General features: G+C 25.0%; 4 protein-coding genes across 5 annotated transcripts; 1 reads left to right on the top strand and 3 right to left on the bottom strand.

Annotated features, from left to right (window-relative positions):
* Positions 1 to 1958: 1958 nt before the first annotated feature.
* LOC128951668 (netrin-1-like) lies at positions 1959 to 12361 on the bottom strand. The gene is made up of 16 exons (XM_054296916.1): positions 11795 to 12361; positions 11159 to 11217; positions 10344 to 10737; positions 10073 to 10238; positions 9832 to 9977; positions 9687 to 9705; positions 9351 to 9393; positions 9177 to 9273; positions 6850 to 6987; positions 6524 to 6574; positions 5723 to 5832; positions 5488 to 5527; positions 5321 to 5389; positions 5142 to 5213; positions 2406 to 2594; positions 1959 to 2272 (listed from the first exon to the last, which is right to left on the bottom strand). The coding sequence occupies exons 1-16, from the start codon at positions 11946 to 11948 to the stop codon at positions 2124 to 2126; spliced, it is 1896 nt and encodes a 631-aa protein (XP_054152891.1). The 5' UTR covers positions 11949 to 12361; the 3' UTR covers positions 1959 to 2123.
* A 2618-nt stretch (positions 12362 to 14979) lies between these two features.
* On the bottom strand, positions 14980 to 15954 carry LOC128951677 (uncharacterized). The gene is made up of 3 exons (XM_054296926.1): positions 15706 to 15954; positions 15517 to 15641; positions 14980 to 15437 (listed from the first exon to the last, which is right to left on the bottom strand). Exons 1-3 carry the CDS (start codon positions 15804 to 15806, stop codon positions 15037 to 15039), a joined length of 627 nt encoding a protein of 208 aa, XP_054152901.1. The 5' UTR covers positions 15807 to 15954; the 3' UTR covers positions 14980 to 15036.
* Positions 15955 to 16317: 363 nt separating this feature from the next.
* Positions 16318 to 17846, top strand: LOC128951673 (lanC-like protein 2). The gene is made up of 2 exons (XM_054296920.1): positions 16318 to 17458; positions 17550 to 17846. The coding sequence occupies exons 1-2, from the start codon at positions 16486 to 16488 to the stop codon at positions 17798 to 17800; spliced, it is 1224 nt and encodes a 407-aa protein (XP_054152895.1). The 5' UTR covers positions 16318 to 16485; the 3' UTR covers positions 17801 to 17846.
* Positions 17847 to 18639: 793 nt separating this feature from the next.
* Positions 18640 to 20746, bottom strand: LOC128951675 (dicarboxylate carrier SLC25A8-like). 2 transcript variants are annotated; one of them, XM_054296924.1, is made up of 6 exons: positions 20417 to 20746; positions 20053 to 20157; positions 19647 to 19988; positions 19318 to 19585; positions 19095 to 19236; positions 18640 to 19027 (listed from the first exon to the last, which is right to left on the bottom strand). In XM_054296924.1, the coding sequence occupies exons 2-6, from the start codon at positions 20143 to 20145 to the stop codon at positions 18868 to 18870; spliced, it is 1005 nt and encodes a 334-aa protein (XP_054152899.1). In that variant the 5' UTR covers positions 20146 to 20157; positions 20417 to 20746; the 3' UTR covers positions 18640 to 18867. The 2 variants fall into 2 exon arrangements, with proteins under 2 accessions (XP_054152899.1, XP_054152898.1); XM_054296923.1 differs by lacking the exon at positions 20417 to 20746 and having other exon boundaries at positions 20053 to 20332.
* Between the last annotated feature and the right edge of the window lie 4072 nt (positions 20747 to 24818).

The following is a 24818-nucleotide window of genomic DNA, read 5'->3' as shown; positions in this document are numbered from 1 at the left end:
GATTTTTATCCTTACTTTTAAAGATTTGATTTTTATCAATTTTTATGGGAATTGTTGTGACAATAGTTTCAGATTTAGTCATTTGAACATAATTTGTATCAATTAGTTGGATCGGTTGCAAACACTCAACGGTTTTGTTATCTTTAATTATATTTCCTTTGCTATCAAAGTAGACACTTCTGCTAATCTTTTCAAAGTATTCTCTTACATATTCTTGCGATGATTTGTCAGAAATTGATTCCAACTTATCTCTGGTTATTGTCTGCTTGTGGTTATGGTTTTGGTTATAATTTGAATGATTATCTTTTGTATCATTAATAGTAACAATTGTTTCAACTAATAAATTATGGTTTTCATAGTGTCTGTCAATGGCTTTATAAGAATGATATATCTGTTTGTCGATCACTTTGTTTGCTTTCTTTACAGTTGTCTTCTCTTTCTTCTCGTATATCCTTTTGTCGTCTAAATAACTCATTCTTATGTCAACTTCTCGTCTTATATATTGTATATTATGTTTACTCGTTATGATTGCTATCCATATAATCAATATCTAAAAAATAATTGTTTTTATATCAGCTATTATATTAAAAGTTTGGTTTTTACAATAGTTTGATTGKTAAATAGATTGATAAAAACAGTGTTAACACTCATAAAAATTTCTATAACAAATTGTAAATTAATATTCTTTAACTTAGATCYATATAATAAATATGTCATTTAATTAAACACAATTTATTATATTTTATTTGCTAAATTTTGTGACTGTTTTACAGTATGTATTATAAATATTATATATTTACAATTATGTAAACCATTCCTATTATAGTGAAAATAAACAAAATGTTAAATACGTTTAAAAGATTACTATCTTCTGTCATATTATTTAATAAATTAGATTCACTTTTATTAATTTTTCTTAAAATTAAATATATAGTTAACTGTCAAAATTATTTTATAAAAGTTTTGCATTTTAATTATATTGTACATTTACATGTATATTATCATACTATTTATATGATTATTATATGACACGAGATTATAATATTTGTTTATAGTATTTGTCGTATAATAATAAAAGTAATTTTWAAAAAATAAATTTCGACAAACATTTAATTTTATTTTATTGAGTAATTTAATATAATATATTACAAAAAAATGAGTTAATATTTTTTAAAAATGATAATTGAAATGTTCATACAATATATATTATATATAACAAAAATAAATAAATAATTAAATCAATTTAAAATTTAAAATTGACTTTTATAAAACAAAACTTATTTTATTTTGAATTATTTTTTGATTGAATATATTAAACGCCAATTTTGATTAAATTAATTATTTAAAAAATAAATATAACACTATTTTTGTAAAAATATTACTATTTTACAATTAATAAACAAAATTATTTCAATAAATTTAAGTAGTCGTATTTTTTTTGTACAATTATGCTTAATTCATACTTTAAATAATTTATAAATTATTGTTTTGATGTAATTTTTAAAACTATTTCAAATATAGTATATAAAAGTATTATAATATATTTAATATATAATATACTTCGTATATTTTACCGTATATATAATATAATAAGCTGCACTGTATTGATTRATAAATAGTTATTAATATACAATGAAAATCAATTATTTTTAATTATTGTTTATATTAATATTCATATGACTGAATGACTCGACATAACATTAAATTTAATTATAATTATTATAATTTAATATTTCTATTATAATTTATATATAATACTAAAATTTTTAATAATGTATAGAAATTTTCTATAGTCTACAACATAATCTGATTTATGATAAATACTTAACGTTGAGTATAACTTATAAATATCATCTATTAATAGTATACAGTATAACATTAAAATTATATTTAACTAATAAACAAATAATTATCTTTCTATTATATAATTATTACAAAATTCAAAAATTGTTGGCACATAATCTTATACTGTATAATAATATCGCAATAGATATGTATACGATTTGTTGATGACTTTATCAATGGTATGTCAATAATGATTGATAATGTATTTTCACAGTAATATCAGGTAAAACATTAGAAAATGTTTGGCCATTGTTTGAGATAATGTTTAGTGATATGTTTCAGACATGAGTTTCATGTTTGCACTTTCCTTTGAACTGTCGGGTCTGGAATCGTCTCATACGATCAGCCCATTCCTCTTTCCATTCAATAGCAATACTTCTTCTATCAGCGATCAGTCCCGAGGGCTGACTCTCCCGCTCATCATTTCCTGAATGATACACAAGTTTTTGTTAAAAGTTTTCATATTTTTTGTTAGAGTAAAGAAATATTGTGAAAGATTATTGTGATGTTGACATAATTTATATTGTGGTAAAGTATTAATATTAATTTAATGGAAATACCTAAAATTAGGTAGGTGTGTTTGACTCTAATTTTAGGGCACTTGCAGGCCAGGTCGTCGATTGGCACCCAAATAAATTCAGACCCGCGTCTCAATTTAGTGGTCGCGTGTTTGTAGATCTGCTGAATCTGAATCGTAAAGCGAACCCAATCGCCGACTGTCTCTCGCGATATAATATTTGCCTGAATTGCTAACAAAATAAATAACAATATACTCTATAAGTTAGTAACTTATTTGTCTTCACTATTATTGTCTATAGAAATCTTTCATATACTGTAGAGTAACCAAAAATTMTAAAGTAAACATATGGACAATGAAAATAGTTTTCTGAAAAAATACCGGAATTTCAATTCTGACTAACATTGYTTAATATAATTCTATTAGATGATAATAAATAATTGTTATTTAACTTACATTAATTTTTAAAAGTCAATAATTATTATTTGATTTATATTTAGATAAATTACTTTTTTGTTTAGTTTATACATGAATTCTTTGATATTTCAATACAAATATAAAGTACTTAATATTAGTTTGTTAAATTGTATTTTTAATTATTTTCAAAACTGAAAAATTATCAAATAAGTCATTGTTTGGCTAATGTTTTTTAAGTGAGCTCATGTACCTTATATTTGTATAAATTGGTGACAGTTGACCACCCTACTTTCACATTTACTATCACTTTTATAAATGCAATCCCAAATCGCATACCCATAACGGTAACGACAAATAATGGTTTATACCAAAAGTGTTTATATATTATTATTGTTATTCCAACTCTATTAGGGAGGACTATAAATATGCCGTTCAATTCATTTGAAGATATGTTACCCAAAATGAGATCTAACTTCTACTCTAACAAAATAAAACTCAAAGAATGGCAAACAATATATTTTTATGAACACATTCTCCAAATGCCTGTTTGTGAACAAAACTATACAAAAAAAGCTAATAAAAGATTAGTTTTTTGAAGTAAAAAATAAATTTTAAAATTGTTTTTCATTCGTTAAATTTATTTAAATAATAAATAAAGATTTTTATGCTTCTAAATATGACTTTATAAATGACTTGAAATATATGCAAAAATTTACTTATAATTCAACATAATGTTCATATGTTCATCAAAATGTAATTTTCAGCTAATCTATGGTCTGTTTTCTTGAGATAATATTAGTGACACCAATGAGACAGCAGAATATGTGCCATAAATTTTAATAAACAACTTAACAGTAACTCTCCGCCAATACAATCATTTTGATCACATAATTGTCGTCATTATAATTATTGAGCGGGTATTCAATGAGTCAACCCTTTTTGCTAAATACTATATAAGCTTAGTCTGTGAATTATTGACGTTATGGTATTCACACCACTGTTTCCGAATGGCTTTCCCATTAAATATAACTTTCAACGCTATTAAACAACTAGAAGAGGAAAATCTCACGAGACTTATGATAAAAGTGCGGACGACTTCAATACTATACCGAAGTTAACTACATTTGGCAAACTGTCTGCTTATATCATAATATATAGCCTAGAAATTATTGAACTGATATTTACTAGTTTTTTGCTAAAAAACAAATGAAAAAAAGTTTCACTGATAAGACAGTCTTGAAATGGTCTCAAAATATGTCAGTAAATGTTAGGATTCATTGGGATGTGATTTACGAAAATGTGATATAAAGCAGAAAACATGTTATTTCAAGTCATATATCAACAATTTTATTTATGGCACTGTAAATAAACTTAAATCATAATCATTGTAAATGTTTGATAATTTAGTCTTAATTATTGTTGAAAAACTACATAATTTAGTAGTAATACATGTTTTTATAACATATCATGTTTTTTCATAATTTAAACAAATGAGTGATTATAGAGAAATGCTATTAATAAAAACAAATGTTATAAATGTTATGTAATAATATTTTATATAAATATGGTATAATAAATATCAATAAATGGTTGAGTGGGTTCTGGTGTTAGTATTAAACAAATTGGTTAAAGCAATGAAATGACACTAAATGAAAGTCCAGTGTATCTATGGTTCGACACCAACACTCATAAGTGATACTTCAAAACATATGTTTTGCCTTTTAATCAAATATACGATTCATTGAAGCGATTACTAAAAGTAGCAAAGTTTTGCCATTATTGATGAAAATGGTGTCAAAAATAGTGAGATATTTGGTAGCAAAGGAACAACAAAAGTAAGGCATTTCTCGGATCCGTTGCTAACGTTGCCTAAAATTGGTCTCAATGTATGACTCATAGAGAAAGTGAAGCGAAAGATATATGTAGTCAAGTATGTGTTCAATACCACTGATGCCATGGATGGGGATCTAAAGGATGGGGATCTCTATGGATGTCAATGTGGACGCAGGCATTATTAATATAGCATATATTGGCATACAATGTACAACAGTTTTAATGTAATTCAATGGAAACGTTGGATACGTGTCTATAAGTATATCATATACTGTGTATGGCTGTAATGTTAGACAACAACACCCAAGCATTTTGATTGCTATAGAGTTTTAGGTTTGGCTTTTAGGCACACATTTGCGGCCACAGTATCATTGAGAGCAGTAGTGCTCAACTCAAGGGATATCCTCTCATCTCTCATCAGACATAAGTTAAGCACAGCATTCATCCGTGTTATTAAAGTCCCGATTACTATATATGACAATATCAATGGTGGGGCAGTCATAGCCCTACCATTAAGTCTATGACTTACCGAAATCTCTTTTGCAATATTTACGCAGATTTACTCTTTGGGTCGAGTATTGACACGACGAACAACTATCGCCTAAATAATGACAATAATAACACCAATATTTCAGTCAATATATGATTCATATCATAAATACTGCTTTAAATAAAATCTATTATATATATAGAAAATACTATATATACCGGAATCAGAGTCGGGCTCTGATGTTGTCTCCATTGATGCAAACGATATGTCATTATTTTGTGGGATCTCTAAATAAATAAAAAGCCAACAAAATGTTTTCAATCAATTTTATCTTAAATAAATAAATATAATTATAAATAAAGCTAATACTAATACTATTACTAACTTATGCACGGTTGTACTGGAGATCTTGATTGTTGATATCCCTAAGTGTTAAAATACAGTTAATTTCCAGTTAGTATTATTTAACTACTAATAATACACTATATAAGAAATTGATTAATATATAAATAATTAGATGTTATATATGTTTATTTTCAATTAATAATATTTAAATACAGTATATATACTGTATATATAATATTGAGAAAATTATCAAAAGTGATGCATTTATGACTCACTTTAGCACATCTGTTGCAACTAATGCCGGTAACACCGGGTTTGCATTGGCACTGACCACTCGTTATGTTACAGTTTCGTCCAGAACTACCCACTGGATGACAGTCACACTCTATATGATTGATAAATGTTTATCACTTCACTAATACCACTAATATTTACATTGAAATTTAAAGTTATTATTTGTGTATAATATTTGTTAAATGTTTATAATGTATATAATAAATGTTATAAAATTTTATTAAACTTCACTTATTTATATACAGTATATTAACTATTTGACAACTAATTGTAAAATTATATTATTCAAAAATTATTATTATAGTAAGTTTAGTAAGAATCATTTTGTATGGGTTAAAATATTATTTTAATAAATATTATATACTATATTCACTTATTGCATCAAAAATGTTTTCATAATAAATACAGTATATTCAATATACTTTCTATTGTTTAAAGACAACTACTTTTTAAGATACTCATAAAACAATAAATTAACTTACTCTATGTCATAGATATTAGTCAAATAAATTTAAATAACTAAAAATATATTACAGGTATAATAATAATAAATTAATGTTATAAAATTTAATTGTTTCAAAAACTGTTTAAAAACTTTTTTTTAAACATTTAATTGCTTACAGATTATTACTTTTAATTAAAATCTAATTATTTCATTTGGTTATTCAGCAAATTAACAGTGCTTTTTAATTTAAGATTACACGCTTGTATTAAAAAATATATTATAAAATATCAATAAATGTAATAAACATAAGTAAAAAATTAAAGCCCAGTTTACTCACGTTTGCACGCCTTTCTATGAGTGATGGGTTTTGCTGAGTCCCGAAAATAACCTAATAATTAATTAAACCGTTTTAATAACATTTTTTGCAATTTTTATTAAAAAAAACTACAAATATGATAACAGTAATGTAACTTAAATCTAAATGTTTCAGTAAAATTAATTACTTTTTCATTTTTAAATTATTATTATAATTTTTATATAAATTATCTAACATTAAAAATAAAATGTTTAAAAAATCTATACAATACACAATATGCTACGTATCGATATATAAATTATATATAATGACAAATAAATATCGATAAATAAAAATATAATGAATACCTTCTTTGCAATAATGGCAATGTCTGCCAGCGGTGTTGTGCCGACACTTGAGGCAAACCCCACCACTCTTACGACCGGACAGTTTGTATAACTCCATATTGAACCGACATTTGCGGGCGTGAAGGTTACAGTTGCAGGCTTTCAGTTAAATATAAATTATATTTATTATTACAAGGGTTGGAAAAATACAAGGTTTTGAATTTTGTATAATACAATGTTCTGCTTGTATTATACAATTTTAAAAACTAATTTATATTACTAGAGAATAATCAGTATTGTTATAAAAATCGTTTTTAAAAAATATTAATGAAATAATTTAAAATAATTTATTGAATAATTGATAAAAATAATTAATAATAGAAATTCGATAAAAAATATTAACTCTATATTATAGAACTATGCTTATATCAATACTTTAAACACTAGGTGACGCTAAATTTTGTTTGTAAGCAAAATTGACCATGTATTATACATTGTATTGTACTTAATACGATTTGTATTATACAAATCTTTTTGTCTCTGTCAACACTGATTATTACTATATTCTATATTTTGTCATTTATTAATTTTAAATATTTTTGTGCTATATTTTTTGCATAATAAAATTTCTATCTATTTATTAAATCAGGGATTTAGATAAAAAGGATAATAAAAATTTATGTTTTATTTTTCTTAATTTTTATTAATATTTAGCCATTTTACATTTAATAGTAATAAATTTTAAAATTGAGTCAATAAATGTAGTGTATTTTGTATTAAAAATAATCTCTATCACTAAAAGTCTAGTAAAATACTGTATTAATTATTACCTTGAAAATAATTTAAGTTAGTTTAAATTTGAATGCTTTAACACATAATTATAGGACATAATAAACAATTAATAAAAGTTTATGCCGTATAATGTTCAACAAAATAAAGTTTTCCCTCTAAAACTATTTGAATGCAAAAATGTAAAAAATGTTTTCAATACTATTACAGTTGCAATACATTTGTAGCAAAAACTAATAGGAATCCTAAAGGCATACCAATAACCAAAAAGTTATATTTTTGGTAAATATTGTGTTATACGACAAGATTTGAGAGTTGAAGTAATAGTAGTCATACCTACTATGAGAACATCTGCTGGTAGTACTGAATGAGGCAAATGTGCCAAAAAACATGACCAACACAATTGCCAATACCAATACCTTTCCCTGACTCTCCTATCTATGTTATCATAGACTCCTACCTGTGCCATACAAAAGGTAACGCTAGCAAAATACCTTACACTATAAATATCTCATATACCGTATAGTGTGGTATACAGTATGTGGAAAACAAGTGAAATGAATGGCAAATTTTAATGCATTTGCTTTTCTCGCTTTTTTCATCATAATATAAAAGCTAATTTGACTCACTGTAAGACCCATAATATAACCGCTTTTCAAATAAACACTTCCAACAAATACTAAGCTTTTATTAGTAATTCCCATTGAGATTAGTCATAGAAATTCCTTTAGAAACGGCCTGTGCTCTGGAGGTACACCACTAGTAATCAGTAGCAATGCATGATTTCAGACCGATTTATAGTTCAATTCAACACATTTTCACAATATATTTGTTTGCTTTTTCAGACTGCATGTCACCAAAAATATTGACAATAGTCAACAAATACATCATATCATTCATTCAGTTAGTCCTATACTAATCACAACAATAAAATGAAAACATTTAGCACATGAGGTCATCAAAAAAGGCCAACCATTTAGTGATTATATTATTAAGAGAACATCAGAAAAGATATCACTTAAAAGACATTTACAGTATTTATCACTAAATGACTTAAGAAAAGAGATACAGTTATGTATCTCTTGAATTATATGCTATATTAGACATGAATTGATGCGAATAATATACTTTTCACTATCTATTTCTGATTAAAATAGCATTTTAGAGCTTAGCTTTGGGTCATATCATTAGTATTAAAGTAATAGATTGGGAGTTAAATGTATATAACAGCAAACATAGTGTATATATACAGTACAAACAACACATTCTTCTATTACCGCTCCTTATGATCCCCTCTTACTCTCTCTCTCTCTCTCTCTCTCTCTCTCTCTCTCTCTCTCTCTCTCTCTCTCTCTCTTCATCAATAGAGTCGGCACAAGAATATTGAGTTAAGTTATACGTTATTTTATGGCTCTCCTCTCATATGAACCATCACTTAATGCCATTCTAGTTATTCATGCATTTATTCAACTCTAATATAATATTATTATTTCTTTTAGGCAATAAAAGTGACGATTTTGTTAAAGAATTTAAATATAAAAATTAATTTAAAGACATACGAGTGCACTCATGAGCGTCAAAAGCCGTGGCCCGAGCCCAGGGTCTGTCAAAGTGGAAAGGCTTACACTTCTCACAATCATTTCCAGCCGTGTTGTGCTGTTTTAGCAATTTTATTATTTATTATTAATATATACAATAATATACAATCTTATTATTATTAAAATATCAATTACCTTACAGTCGCAAACTAATTTTTTGTCTTTATTGTAGACACATCTGAAATGAGAAATATTACACTTTAGTTAAGTTTTATATATAAATTATAAATTAAATTGAAAGAAAATATTTATAAAAAATTTTATATGATCTTTTAATAGATGCATACATAGTACAGTATTACTATTATATTATAACATATTTTATTTAACACACGTATATAAACACACCCTAAACTTTTCTTTATTAAATATAATACAAATTCAATTTCAAATTTTCAATTATAATAAAGTGTAAAATTGTTTTTTATTATAAGTTAAACAAAATTGTGAATATAAATTAAATTGACTCACTTGGATGCGTGTCCATTGCCTACCGGTGCCAATGAAAAGGGATTTACACGTTGAAAATGAAGAAAAATATTAAATTCTTAAATTTATTTTCATTTTTATATTTTATTTTTTATGTAATAAAATTTGTAAAAGCGTTGGTACTGACACTTGCATCTACCGCCTACTGCCAGATCTGATACGGCATAATATACAGCGTCTGATGGTTTTGTCAAGTCGTTTGATGAGTCGGTTATGTTATCATCGATGGTGTATATTGTGGTTGTCTCGGATGTCTGTGTTTTCACATTTATTCTAATTTCAATTTTTCATTAATAAACCAATCATTTATTTTTTTAAATATGCAAATGCAGTGAATGATTGAAATTTAATTTAAAAAAATGATAAACCTGTTGAATACAATCCTAATGTCGGTAGCAGTGACCCAATCCTGTAGTACTGGACTGTTGTCAAAATCATAAGCAGATGGTCGTCCTTCGAGAGTACTAAAGGCCACTCTCGCACCTGGAATGGGCTCAGTATTGGAATCAGCACAGAGAGGTTCCTGTTCGTTGGCTATTTCATTGAGTGACCCATCATTTCAATATTTAAATCAATATAAATACTATATATTAGTCATTCAAATAATATCAACACTTATTAATAATAGTAAAGTGAAACCTTTAGTAATAGCGGCTCTGTTTTGTCTGCCGTAAACTTTTCTGCATTGACTCGAATAGTATTGAAATGGATGCCAAGTCTCCCCGTAGTCCATACTTTTAAAAATAGCCATTGAATCGGGTTTTGCGGCACAAAATTGTAAACTAATATAAGTCAACTCATATTTTTTGCTTAGACTTAGGGTTAGAGTAACATTTTGATTGCCCTGACTTAGGGGCTCTGATATCCAACAGCTCAGGTTATTTGGATTATTCAGATCAGTCAGATATGATGCCGGATGTCGACGCTTGGGATCATTGATATCACAAATCTGACAATCCTTTACTATATCTCCCCTATCATTGTTTGTGGCAATACATAAACGTGAAGGAGGATTACCACATTCACTCGACACCTAATAGATTCCATATATAGACAGACAGTCATACAATTATGATTAGGATTTATCTAACAAATATAGTCTTACTTTTCATAAAATCAACAATTTAGTCAAATTTCATACAAATATATATATATATACAATATTTAACATTAAAGCAGTATAAGTTAAGTACTAACTTATTTTCAGGTTATTATTTACTATATTACATAAAATAAAACTACTTTAAAAAGCTAATTTATTTATACAAATATATCAAATTTAGTATAAAAATTTATTTAAACTTTTCAATTTGTTTATTTTTGTAATATAAAAAATGAATACACCTAACATGCAAACAAAACGTGTCTAAGAGTATATTTATTTATTATATATATTTGTTTAAAATGAAAGTTGGTTTAAAAAATTAATATAATTGTTTAAAAGTAAGACAAACCTTAACTTCTTTATTAAACGCCGCGTTCACAAAGTCAGGTATACATCGTCGAGGATTTCCTGCGTTTTTAAAAAATGTGTAAATCTTTATGACTACTGTTTTCATGATATAAATAAATAAATTTTTATTTACACAATATTTTAATGTAAAATCATAATTCTAGAATAAAAACCAACATAATATGTAAATAATATGATAAAAATGTGAAATAAGTTGATTGATAGCTTATATAACTACATACTAACTATGTATATGTTTAGTTAAAATATGTTCAGTAATATTAATATATTAATATATTATGTAGATTTTAGTATAGAGTCTATACTATAGAGAGGTATTAAAAATTGCATTTTTATTGCATTGAATATTATTATTAACAAATTAAATGTCAAATGAAGTTTATTAATTAAAATTTTTAAGCAAAAAATGATTTTATTCAACTTTAATTTAAACTATTTTATTGATAGTCAAGTGTATCATTGTTTTGCTATGTTATGTCATGTTATGGTAAACTTTAGGTTTGTTTTTGGTATAATTCACGTTATTTTTATGATAGTATAGGCTATGATAAATTATTTTTAGGTTAGATTAGATATTGTTAAGTACTATTGTTAAGTTATATAATGATAGACATACCTAACTCATCATAACATGGATCCAATGGTTCAGTTTGTGGTGAGAAGAGAGTCAAAAAGGATGAGTTGACTACAATAGTCTTGTAGTTGAAGACAGTGTAGGTCACCAGTAATATAAGGTAAGTGAGGGCCCGTTTCTGGTAGACTTCAATCATATTTATTGTTAAGAGTGGAATCGTTGGCACAAATTGCTGGTTAAATGTAATGGGAAGGCGTTTCTCGTCTTAAACTTATTATTATGTTTCCGATTGGATTCAATGGTAACGCCAATAGATTTTCAATGGATTTTTATTTGCGAGGCTTATTATTATTCACACAACTTGTTATTATGTCTAAACTTTATGGCTATATTTTGCTTTATTTTTGACTTTAATCTTAAGAGTCTTTAACAAGACTTAAATCGTGAGTAAGTTTTGGTATATCTCATCAAATCAATGTTCAGCACTTGTATGCCATTGTCTCTCAATAAAAGTCATTATTGAGATACTAGTATAAAGTGTCTTAACCTAAAAATGTTGCAAAACTTTGTTAAGCCACAGGTTGAGAGTGAAAATAAGTTAAGCTTACAACTAGTGTATAGTTATTTCAATGAAATTATTTGTTATTTATTGAACACTATATATAACACACACAATGATTGCAATAATGACTTGAGAAATACATTAGTCGTTGATTTTATTATCCAATTTTTCTTTTGGTTGTATTTTTTAACACAAATCAAATCAAAATAAATTGATAGTATTGGACAAGTGTTGGACACCAGGAGAGAGAGATATACACTTAACTAGCATTTAGACAAATGGGAAGCACTTGTTTTGTGTACTAAGTTTAGCTTAAATTTAAAGATCTAATTGAATGATTACTATGAGTGGTCACTGATATCAGATAAAAATACAATTGCATTGATGGCCGAGTTGTGAGTATTATCAGTAAATGAGTGGAAATGTGTGAAGAAGTGGCTTCATATAAGAGACTAACACTCAATGAATAAATGCATCGACACCTTAGGCTCAGGGCTTACCTCACACACAGAATAAAAGCACTCCGCCTACGAATAGCAGGAGTCCAACCTTTGACTGGCACTTTGTTTGGCGCAACGGCAGCGATACGGCTCTCCCGGCTCTACCACAGCATTCATACCATACATACCATACCATTCCATACATAAAATCCCAAAATTTGTTTTCTTCTCTTTTCATTATTTATTATTTTTTATGTTTTATATATAATGCACTTAAAATCTTATATAAATTTACACTAATGTTTATACTCTTATACTATTCTATTATATAGATTATTACAAAATACTATATAAATATATACTGTATATACTGTATATACGAGTGAATCCTCAGTTAATCAAAGTTATTGGACTATTAAGGCTTTGTTTCTTATTTGTAATCAATATTTTATAGCAATAAAAAGTTAATCTTAAAAATTGAATTTTTACTCTATTTTAATAAATGTTTTTAAACTCAAATTCAAAAAACAAATTTTATTTTATTTTGTTGTCTTTTACTGCCATTTGATTGATATAGCATTTGACTTTTTTGCCTCATTTATCGTATGGCATATGTTTTACTCATTTCACAAATAGTTAAAAAACAAATTGGTTTTAATTAAAATTATTTATTAAATCTATGATTCTCTAGAAAAACAAATTTCGAATATTAGGCAAAAAATATAATATTTATTAAGACTTGTTCTTAACTATAACTTTACAAACTCTATGTCTCAATACAATTATCCTATGAATGCAAAACAAATCTAATAATAATTTTCAGTTTAAATCTAATCATGTGATGGTCACTAAACATAACTGCATGAATAATATACTAATTTAATCAATTTATATGTGCTTAAAAATAAATAAATTGCAAGGTTATATAATATTGAATTTATTAATATTAATTAATATTTATGACTACAGCTTTTATTGTCATATTATATAATGTCAAATAAAATAATGTGTATTTACTGTCAATTGTATTAAGTTTTATAATTCTATATTTAAAGAGAAATTATAAAATATCAAAAAATTAACTATTTAATAATAAAATAAAATTTTAAAATTAATTAGTAATGACCAATATTTTTTAATTATTTTTGATTACTCTATCATTATTATCATAATTTTTTCATAAGCATAACTATTAGTAATTTAGTGCATAATAATCATAAATACTTAATATGTATTAATACTTTACATTAGTATTACTGGTAGTGTATCTCTCAAAAGCATGTGTTCAGTGCAACAATGAATCTCTAAAATACTTTAATACTGAATATTACTCTACTTTACATGTATTTTATACAATATTTTAATAACAATAGCTTGAAGTTTTGTATCATAAGATATAAAAATGTAAATTAGTTTTTTTAATATTCAACTAATTAATTATAACGTTTTCTAAAATGTATATCATTTGACATCAAAATTATTTACAGTATATTATTATAAAGTAATAAATCAATGAAAAACAAGACTAAACTAACATTTTGTTTATTTATTCATTGAATTTAAAACTTTTGTACGTTTAATGAAATCCGATTTTCTCACTATTATTAGGTTTTGTTTATTATTTTGTTCATATACTGTATTTATCTTCTTTATCTCATATAAATTATATGATATAATGATTTAAATTACATCATATTTAGTATTAAGTTAATAATAATAAATATAATATAACAAAAATTGACAAAAAGTAAAATAAATCAATAAAAGTCAACAAAATATAATAATTTATTTAAAAAAAAAAACAAAATGCAATTTATCAACATTGAAACAATCAAAAACATTATTATGTAATTAAATTTAATTAAACAATAAGAACTAATTTAATTTAATTAAAATTTTATAAATGTTAAATAATTATCTTTTTTTTTATAAAAATATAACTAAAATGCATTTGTTTTCAATGAGTAAAACTTGGATCAAATACTGTCTTCAGTTATTTTTCACTTACAATAACATACTGTACTTAACATTAGCTAAACTTCATAATACACTACACATTACAGTATAAGACAATATCAAGAATAACAAAAGTAGTGATTATTTGTGAATCACTTGAAACTCTATTGTGTTGATTGATATCTTAAATAAAACAATCCAAATATGTTTCATTTTAATTTCAATTTATTGGCAATACTGTAGCTGTAAATAGTAAAAAAATAATATACTTTTTATTTATAATAACATTAAAATAATGTACAAATGTTTGATTTATTTGATGTCATTTATTTGGTTTTTAATTTCTTTTTAAAATTAAAAGCATTCAAATTTGGCGGTTCATCGACTCGTTCACCAAATAAGACGTTATCTTCCAAGTGATCAAAAGAGGTCTCTTTGTTATGTCTTTTCCTTTTAAGTTTTTTTCTCTCATTTTTCTTAATATTCTTTGCTTTTCCTTTAGTATCAGTCATAGCATTAGTTTTATCGTCAGATGTGTCTAACTTCTCACAGAAATCGACATCAAATCTCTCTTCAATGTTGGCCTCAGCCCGTGCTTTGGCCGACAATCGAGATAAACGGCTTAAGAAATGTGACTGACTTTCATACAATCCCTGTTCAATCACTGACGGCAATGGCTTATCATTTCTTGTCATTCCTTTCTCTATGACATCCGAATTGATCCTCACTTTTAAATTAAAAATAATAAAAAGTTAATCATTTGATGACTTATATTATCAAACAATTAATGATAATAAAAGTCAAACCAGTAATCAATTCTTTCATATTTTTCTTTTTCCTTTTCTTCTTGAGTTTGTTTTTCTCAGTCAACAGTTGTTTCATTTGGCAAATTTGTGTCCACTTTCTTGGTATGAATTGATCGCAAAGATTTCTATCAATACATCATTTGAAACACAAATCAAGTAATTATCAAAAAATATATCAAATTATTATACTTTTGTGAGACATGTCTATCGGCGATGTCTTCATCGTCACAATTGGGGACAATTTTAAGCTTTTTGTGTCTTTTACTTTTGGCAATCCTCGAGTGTCTCATATCTGACCATCAAATCAATTGATATAATACTAAATAACAGTAAATATTAACAATTTGTCTCAAAAACACTGTTTAAATCATTAATTAATTAAATAATAATAATTGAATTAAATTCATAAACAAATGACATGTGTTTGCAATACAAACAGTCACTGAAAACATGTCAATACTTTTGCCATCAATTATGTCAACAATTTGTTTATCAAAAAGTATTTCTAAAGTTTAATAAAATTATGAAAATTTAATATTATTTTATAAAATAAATTATTTTTAAATACAATTAATAAATTTATTGAAATTATTTTATAACATATTTGTCACAAATTTATTATTTAATTAAAATTAATTTAAAATATTTTATATTTTATACGTATTTATTGAATGAATTGAAGTGACATTTGTTTGAATTTGAATATAATTTGAGACAATTTGTGGACACAATTGAAGACACAATTGAAGACACAATTGAAGACACAATTGAAGACACAATTGAAGACACAATTGAAGACACAATTGAAGACACAATTGAAGACACAATTGAAGACACAATTGAAGACACAATTGAAGACACAATTGAAGACACAATTGAAGACACAATTGAAGACACAATTGAAGACACAATTGAAGACACAATTGAAGACACAATTGAAGACACAATTGAAGACACAATTGAAGACTAATGATGACAGAGAAGCGATACTTTGACAACAATTTTCAAGATTATAGTCCGTTAAACGATATTTTGGATCAAACTAGTGGTCAACTCAATGATGACACCAAAGATTACTTCTTGCGAAGTGTCACTCGACTTACCAAACATTTGGAGTCAAACTTTGATGATATTCTCGATGAAAATAATTACAGTGTTTATACTGGAAGTACTGGTTATGGCTTACTGTTTGTTCAATTGTTTCGTGTCCTCAATGACCGCAAGTTTCTAAACAAATCGTTGGTAATTCTTGAACCGACGGGTGAATTGAATGCCAAAAAAGTAACCTTTATTTGCGGTGATTCTTCACTATTTGCTATCAAAGCATTGGTTTATCACCTGAGAGATCGTCCAAATGATTGTAATATGATTTTGAGACAAATGAAACCAATGGTTAAGTTTGCAAACGATTTGTCTAATGATATTCCCGATGAAGTACTTTACGGAAGATCTGGTCTTCTTTATTCATTACTTTTTGTCCGCAAATATATTGAACACTCGGATCAATATATTACTGACGATGACATCAGATCTGTTGTCAATACTATCATTCAATCGGGTTTGAAGACAGCAATTAAGGATAAAGTTAACGATAAGTGTCCGCTTATGTATTACTGGCACGAAAAGGTATATATTGGTGCCGCACACGGATTAGTTGGTATTATCTATATGTTGTTAGAGGCAAACAAATATCTTACAGAAGATGAACTAAATAATTACATTAAGCCTACCATTGAATTTATTTTTGGACTCAGATTATCTACGGGTAATTATCCATCGAGTTTACGCAATTACAGAGACATTTTAGTTCATTGGTGTCACGGAAGTCCCGGTGCCGTACATTTGTTTGCATTGGCTTATCGGGTGTTCAATGAAGACAAATACCTAATGGCAGCCAAAGATTGTTGTGAATGTATTTGGAAGAGAGGACTCTTAACTAAAGGTAAGACATAATTGAATTGAATGAGTGATTGAATCTGAGTTAAGAGTCAGTTAAGAATATAATAGTAATAATAATTGTTTTATACAATCAGGTTATGGCTTATGTCACGGAGTGGCTGGAAATGGATATGCATTTCTTAGATTATATCAACTGACTAATGATGTCAAGTATTACTATAGAGCTGTTAAGTTTGGGCTCTGGTGTGGTCGGTATGGAGAACATGGATGTCGTACACCTGACCGACCATTTTCTTTGTTTGAGGGAATGGCCGGAACTATATATTATTTGTCAGATTTATTGAAACCTAATGAAAGCCTTTTTCCTGGTTTTCAATTGTCATAAATGTGTATAAAGTTTTACAAATTATTTATATCAGACGTTAATTAATACATGAATACATTATAGATTAATATTTATTGTACTCTACATTTTCTATTGAATTATTATTTCTAATGAATGCTAAATATATTTTTATTATAATTTCAAATTATAGGTATATTGTTAAAATATTATTGCTAATTATAAATTTATAGAAATCTACTATTAATTTAATTATTATAAAAGTAAATATTTATAGTATTATAATACTGTAATAGAGTTGATGTATGAAAAACACCTAAAAGGTGATACTTTACTCTTTAAATAAACTGAATTGATTTGAATTAAAAAACAAATTAAACATAACTATTATTAGATACAAAACATTAACTATATATTATAAATTATTATAGATTTAGTTATACATTTGATATATATAGTTACATATTTAATTACATAAGTGAAATATATGAATGAATTTTAAAATACTGCTTATAAAATCATTACAATAATATTTTTATATTAGAAGCTAAAAACTATGAACTGTATCTACATTTTTCAATAGCAGTCACTTTAGTTGATTTATTAATGATTTTATAAATATTCATAATTATTAATATTGTACAGTATATGATGTTATATACTTTATATACTGTATCATACTGTATTAATATTATTTAAAATAAATAATATATTAATAGTAAATAAAATTATCAATATAGATTAAAAGTAATATTTACTATTAATATTAATCATTTATATTCAAATTTTTAAATTTTAATATTTATTAATCAAATAAGTCATTGTAATTATAATAAAATATTTAAATAAAAATCAATTGTTTAAATAATTTGTAAAAATAAAATATAAATATATAACAAATAATAAGTGAATAAACAAATATCACATAATTATAGATTAAAGACATTAGAAAATGAGTACAAATTTAATGACTTAATAATCTGTTTAAAGGTCTGTTCCGATATGGACTTTGATTATTGATTTGAATCAAACCATTGATGAGATAATATATTGTATTAATGATAGTATAATTGTAATAAATAAATATAATTAAGTGATGACATCAATACTCAAAGAGTGGCCGGTTTTGTGAGTACCACAAGACTTGATTTATTACTGCTTTTACTTTGTCTCTCACTCTTCCAATTATTACTCAATCTCTTCAACTGTTCAAATGTGACAAACATACAGACATTCCAAGAACCCAATCGCATGAATGATGGCGTAAACCTATTTGTAATATCATATAAATTAGTCATCAAATAAATAGGTGTTAATTATCATTATAATAGCCAACCCCTTATAGAAGGCGGAAAAGCCTCCCTGTTTGGCCAATGTCTTCGCACAATGTATTACACTAGAGTACTGTCCCGTAGAGTTCATATACCGAGTTTTGACAACATCTATAGGACTCGACACCAAAGTTGCACAAAAGCCAGCTTTTTATTTATTAAAATAATTGCAATAATTAAAATAAATAATAGATTATTTGCTTACATAACATTGATTAGTGTAAATACCTGTAAAAGCGGCGCTGAAATGACAGGGAAGTCCGTCTCTGAATATTCCATAATTTAACAATAATTCTTTGATAGTGTCGTAACAGACCAGCTCTGCGGCGTTTACTACAGAATTACGAAGAATATTAGGTCCCAATCCTTTCCATAAACCTTTCAGGCCTTCAGATGCATAGATTGTCTTATAGGCGTGAATTGAGTTGTTATATACAGGACGGCCACCGGTTTGTCTACTCTGGGCCTGCATTCGTACTTTCACCAGATCTGTTGGCTGTTTAGTCATTGATTTTATTAAATTATTATACTTTACAAGAGATATTAAAATGAATTACCTGAGCAACAGTTATGGCAATAGCACCGGTAGTTATGCCAGAAATAATTCTAATAGTCATAATAGAAGCGGCATTTTCACCTAAATTCAGTTTTCTTGTATAGATATCCTTAACCGGTTCGTATAGTCCTATTCTGAGTGATGCAAACACACACTGTCTTTGAAGTCCGGGTCCAATACCTCCATATAGGGCACCGATACCTTCATTGCGAGCCATTCCTATAAGTGTTCCAAAGAGTCCACTGTATTGATGGGCAGCCAAACCATTTGCCTGAAGTGTCAGCACATTTGAAGCAATTTTAGAGACCGAAGAAGATTGGATTTGTAAACGAACTTTTGCCACCTATTTGTTAAAAATTATATAATAAGTTATAGTTTTAATTATAACAAAATTATTGATTACTTACATCTAATGGAAAAGTCGCGATATCTGCCATACAGGCAGCAGATCCGGCGCACAACATCTTCTCTATTAGACCTGTTTGACCACAGTTTTGCATTTTCTTCGAAGTCTGAATTGATTTTGAACGATTCATTTTTAATATTTCTTACAATAATCAATAGGTCTAACATATATATAATTAAACTAAAGTTTCAAAAACTAAAAATTTAATAAAATTAGTTTGAAGTCTGTTTAAAAACTTTTTCTTTTGAAAGCAGTTTTCAAATGAATGACTGAATTAAAGAAATTCTGACTTTTATATGGTTTGTAAAAATACTATATATTCTGTAAAATAAGATAATATGAGTGAGGAGTGACTGAGGACTTACTCTAAAGTACAGGTAATGCAAAAGTCTGATAATATGTACTGTCTTTATGTGAGGATATAATTGTTGGTAAACTTATGGAAAGTTTTATCAGAAAACACACGAGTCGTGCTTTAGACCCAACGATTTATACAACGATTTACTATTAATAGCATTAATAGCTATAATACTACTGTTTGAGTGAAGGGATTGCCCGCGACGTAAACTTTTCCATTCAAACACTTGTGTTATACTATACGTCCAAATATATGCCTTTATTTAACACATGTATCGGAATATTTTGATTTTCATAATAAACTAATAACACGTTTTAAAAATTATATCAACTATTCTTTTATTTAGAAAATATACTGTAAAATAAAAATTGTTATAATTTTTGTATGTCTGTAAAACACGGCTTTTATAAGACACATACAAATGATAATTGTTATTAAACTTTGATATTATTAATAAACTTGTGGTGAAATTTGATCACAAACTAAGCTTTTATTAATAGAAACGGAAAAAGACTTTGTATTATATGAGTTATATAGAGATATATCTTGTGTTTTACATCAATAAATATAACTTTTGATTTTATGAAATTTATTACATCATATGAAATAAAGTCAATCTTTATTAGTTTTATAATTTTTAAAAAACAAGTTTTTTAGTCATATGTCCATTGAATAGAAAATAACATACGAAGGACTTTTGTTTAAATAATATTTTATAAATAGAAACTTTTTTTCATAACAAAAAATATTTTTTTTTCATTAAGTTTTATTACAATTTAAAAATAAATAAATATAAATTCATGACTCGGGTTATATATTATAAGTTTGTAATAATTATTTCACACAAAAATGTTTTATTTCCAAATTCAAGGTCTGTTTTGTATTTTTGTTGTGACTATAAACTTGTTTTAGAAAAATCAAAATATTAGACGAGAGTACAAAATTAGAGTACAAACAGGAGTGCAAACTGTTTGTACTTTTATTGACCTCTTTTTTGGTTCAATCAATATATTATATATATTTTTATAATTAATATTTTTTATGATTTATTTTATCGATTTACCGGAACTTTTTCAATAAAAATAACATTTTTACCTATGTACATTTTATAACCTATATAAATGTTTATACCAATTTATACTTATAGGCTATAAGTTATAGCAAATAGTATATTTAGTAAATATTATTATTTACTGTATATCTAATTAACATTTTAAAAATATTTTTTTTTTTTTAAACTATAACATGATATTAATATATAAAAATTTACATTTGTATATATATTCAATACTTACAATGTAATAATTATAATTTATAACATATGTAATCAGTTTTTAAATTTAATCAAATAGAGAAGTTAAATAAATACAATGATTTATTATCAATAACTACAATATACATTATAGTAACATACAGTATATACTCTATTAAAACAATATATAACCAAATTAGTGATATTAGTTAGTGTTAGTTTAATACTGCCATCAATTATAAACTCATTATTAAATTGATAATACTATATATACTTTCACTTTTAAATAATTTCTATAAATGCAAAGATCTTCTTACCGGTAATTAACAGATAGATTTAATTAATAGATTATAACTACTTTTATTTAAAATATAAATTTTAATTTTTCTAACTTTTAAAATATTATAATATAATGAAATAAATTTGAAAATTTTGAAAATCTGTTAATAATAAGAGATTTAAAATAAATTAACAAAAAATCTATTATTATTTAATAATAAAGTACTGTATAAATATTATTGACAATTAATAAATATAAATATTATGAAGTATACTGTATGTTCAGTGTTACAATTATACTTTATAATCTAATACAACAATGTAATACAGTATATAAGTTATACAATATAATACATTGCAATATAATGTATATTCTAATATATTTTTTTTAATATTCAAACTTATAGTTAATATTAAAAGTTAATTTATTAGTTAGGTTATTATAATTTACAAATAAAATATTTAATTAACATATACTTCAATGCTATTATACTGACTGTAAACAGTAAACTTATGTGAACAAGTTTTTATAATTATAATAAACCTGATTTTATATATTTTTAATGATATTTTTACTTAATTTTGAATTCAACAAATTAAGAGTACATTTAAAGTACTGTACAATCTTTATAATGTAAAGTACTTCAAATGTACTCTTAATTTGTTTTATACAAAATTAAGTAAAAATTACAAAAATTACCAGACTTTGCAATAATAATTATTATACAAAATTGTCAATTTATATGTTAGTTATATAATTACAAATGTAAAAGTTAGTTTATAATTATTTATTGTACAATATATATATAAACTGTATACTGTATATAACTATGTCATATAAAAATTCAATGTATAATATTGTCATTGTTTTGCAATTTTATAAATAATAATGTTAATAAAAATTATAATCATTATTTATTAGACTTTGATTATTTACCAAAACATTGCTTTCTATGATAACACACGTGTATTATTAATATACTGTATACTAGATTTATTAAAAATAAAAATTTGTTTATTTTAAACATTTAAATCAATATAAACGTTACGTTTATTTAAAATTTAGACTTTAAACATTGACTCTGACTTAATACTGTAAATTAAATGTTGACTATTAATTAAAATTAAAATATTATTTCTATTTATCAAATAAGGAAAAGTTTATATTATTTGAAAAAAATAAATCATAATAGTTTTTAAAAATTACAATTACTATTATAAGATTATTATTTAATATCGGTATAATAATTAATCATATAATTGAAATATTATATAAGTTAGTCATTATTAATTAATGTAAAAATAATTAAATAATAATTTGCTTAAAATAAAATTTATGACAAAAATATTGAAAATAGTTTTTGTTAAAATATCCTGAATATTATGAGTTAAACTGAAACAGAATAATTTGGTGTAAATTAATTATAAATTTTAGTTATCAATACAATGGTATTATCAGTTTTGAATGCATATTTGCACCGATATTTGCACCGGTATACAGGTTCAGACAATTATATTATCTACAAATCTTTCATTGAAACCAATTTACTGATTAATATAGAATTTAAGAGATTTAATTAAATAATTTTTCCATTATAATGATAAAATGTGTTGCATTTAATATTAACTATTAATAATGTATGTAAACTTAATAAAGCTATAATAGAGATAATCCTAATTTTTTTTCAAATCCAAAAAATTGTAAAACACATCATATGCTATACAATACATAGTATACATAGCATTGCCAGATGAGATCAAACAATATTGTGAATTTTATTTGGATATACATGTATTTATTTCATAAAAATTGGTGACAAAATGGGTAAATACTAAATAGACGGTCATTCGTGAAATTGTATATTGGATTAAATATCATAGTTTGAAAATTTAGAAATTAAGTGTAAATAATATTGATATTAATGTATAAAATTTTGACCCATATGTTACATATGATATGTTACTTAAGAGATAGCTATCCTATAGGAAGTTGATACCAAATAATTATATTTTTTATCAAATATGAGATTTTGAATTCAAAGTTTACAAATTCTGAAAAACAAACAGACAGACAACAGACAGACATAACAAATTCAAATACAAAATATTTTCGTATCTGTTTATTAATACAATTATTGTTTTGAATTGTATGTAAAAGTAAAGCAATGAAACAATTTGTCTGAAAGATATACAGTACTTACTATACATCAAGCATTAAGTTTGAGTGAAAATTTTGACGTCATAGTATTGTTTGAATTCAAAATAATAATAATATATATATATATATACAGGGGTCCTCAAAATATTTTCTCCAAAATTAGATAAATTTAATATAAATACATATATTTTATTTTTATGTAAAATCGACGGTTCATTTTTAAAAGATTTTGATGCATTAAATATAGCTCAACAATTTGCTTTATTACATCCAAACGCAGAAATTGATAGAAATTTGGGTAATTTTATTTTATTTTTTACTGATTTTAACAATTTTATTTTTTTTAGATAAAAACAAAAAAGCTAAACTTGATGACAATATTGAAGAAACTGAGGAAATTAATAATGATAATGATGCGTTTAATTATTTTTCGTTTTAAAATATTATGTATTTTATTTATGATATTGTTATTTTTTTAACACGATTAATAATTAAAATATTTATAACACTTTTATTTATTTATTTATATAAAATTTTTACAATAAATAAAATATATGTATTTATATTAAGTTTATCTAATTTTGGAGAAAAAATTTTGAGGACCCCTATATATATATTATTATTATTTTGAATTCAAACAATACTATATGACGTCAAAATTTTCACTCAAACTTAATGCTTGCTATACATGTACTATATTATACAAATTCTATGATACAG

The sequence above is a fragment of the Oppia nitens genome, unplaced genomic scaffold, assembly GCF_028296485.1.
Source record: "Oppia nitens isolate AA-2021 unplaced genomic scaffold, nextdenovo-longstitch-racon4-pilon3 scaffold1_pilon_pilon_pilon, whole genome shotgun sequence".
In the NCBI taxonomy this organism is placed as follows: Eukaryota; Metazoa; Arthropoda; class Arachnida; order Sarcoptiformes; family Oppiidae; genus Oppia; species Oppia nitens.
This window is presented reverse-complemented; position numbering and strand designations above follow the sequence as displayed.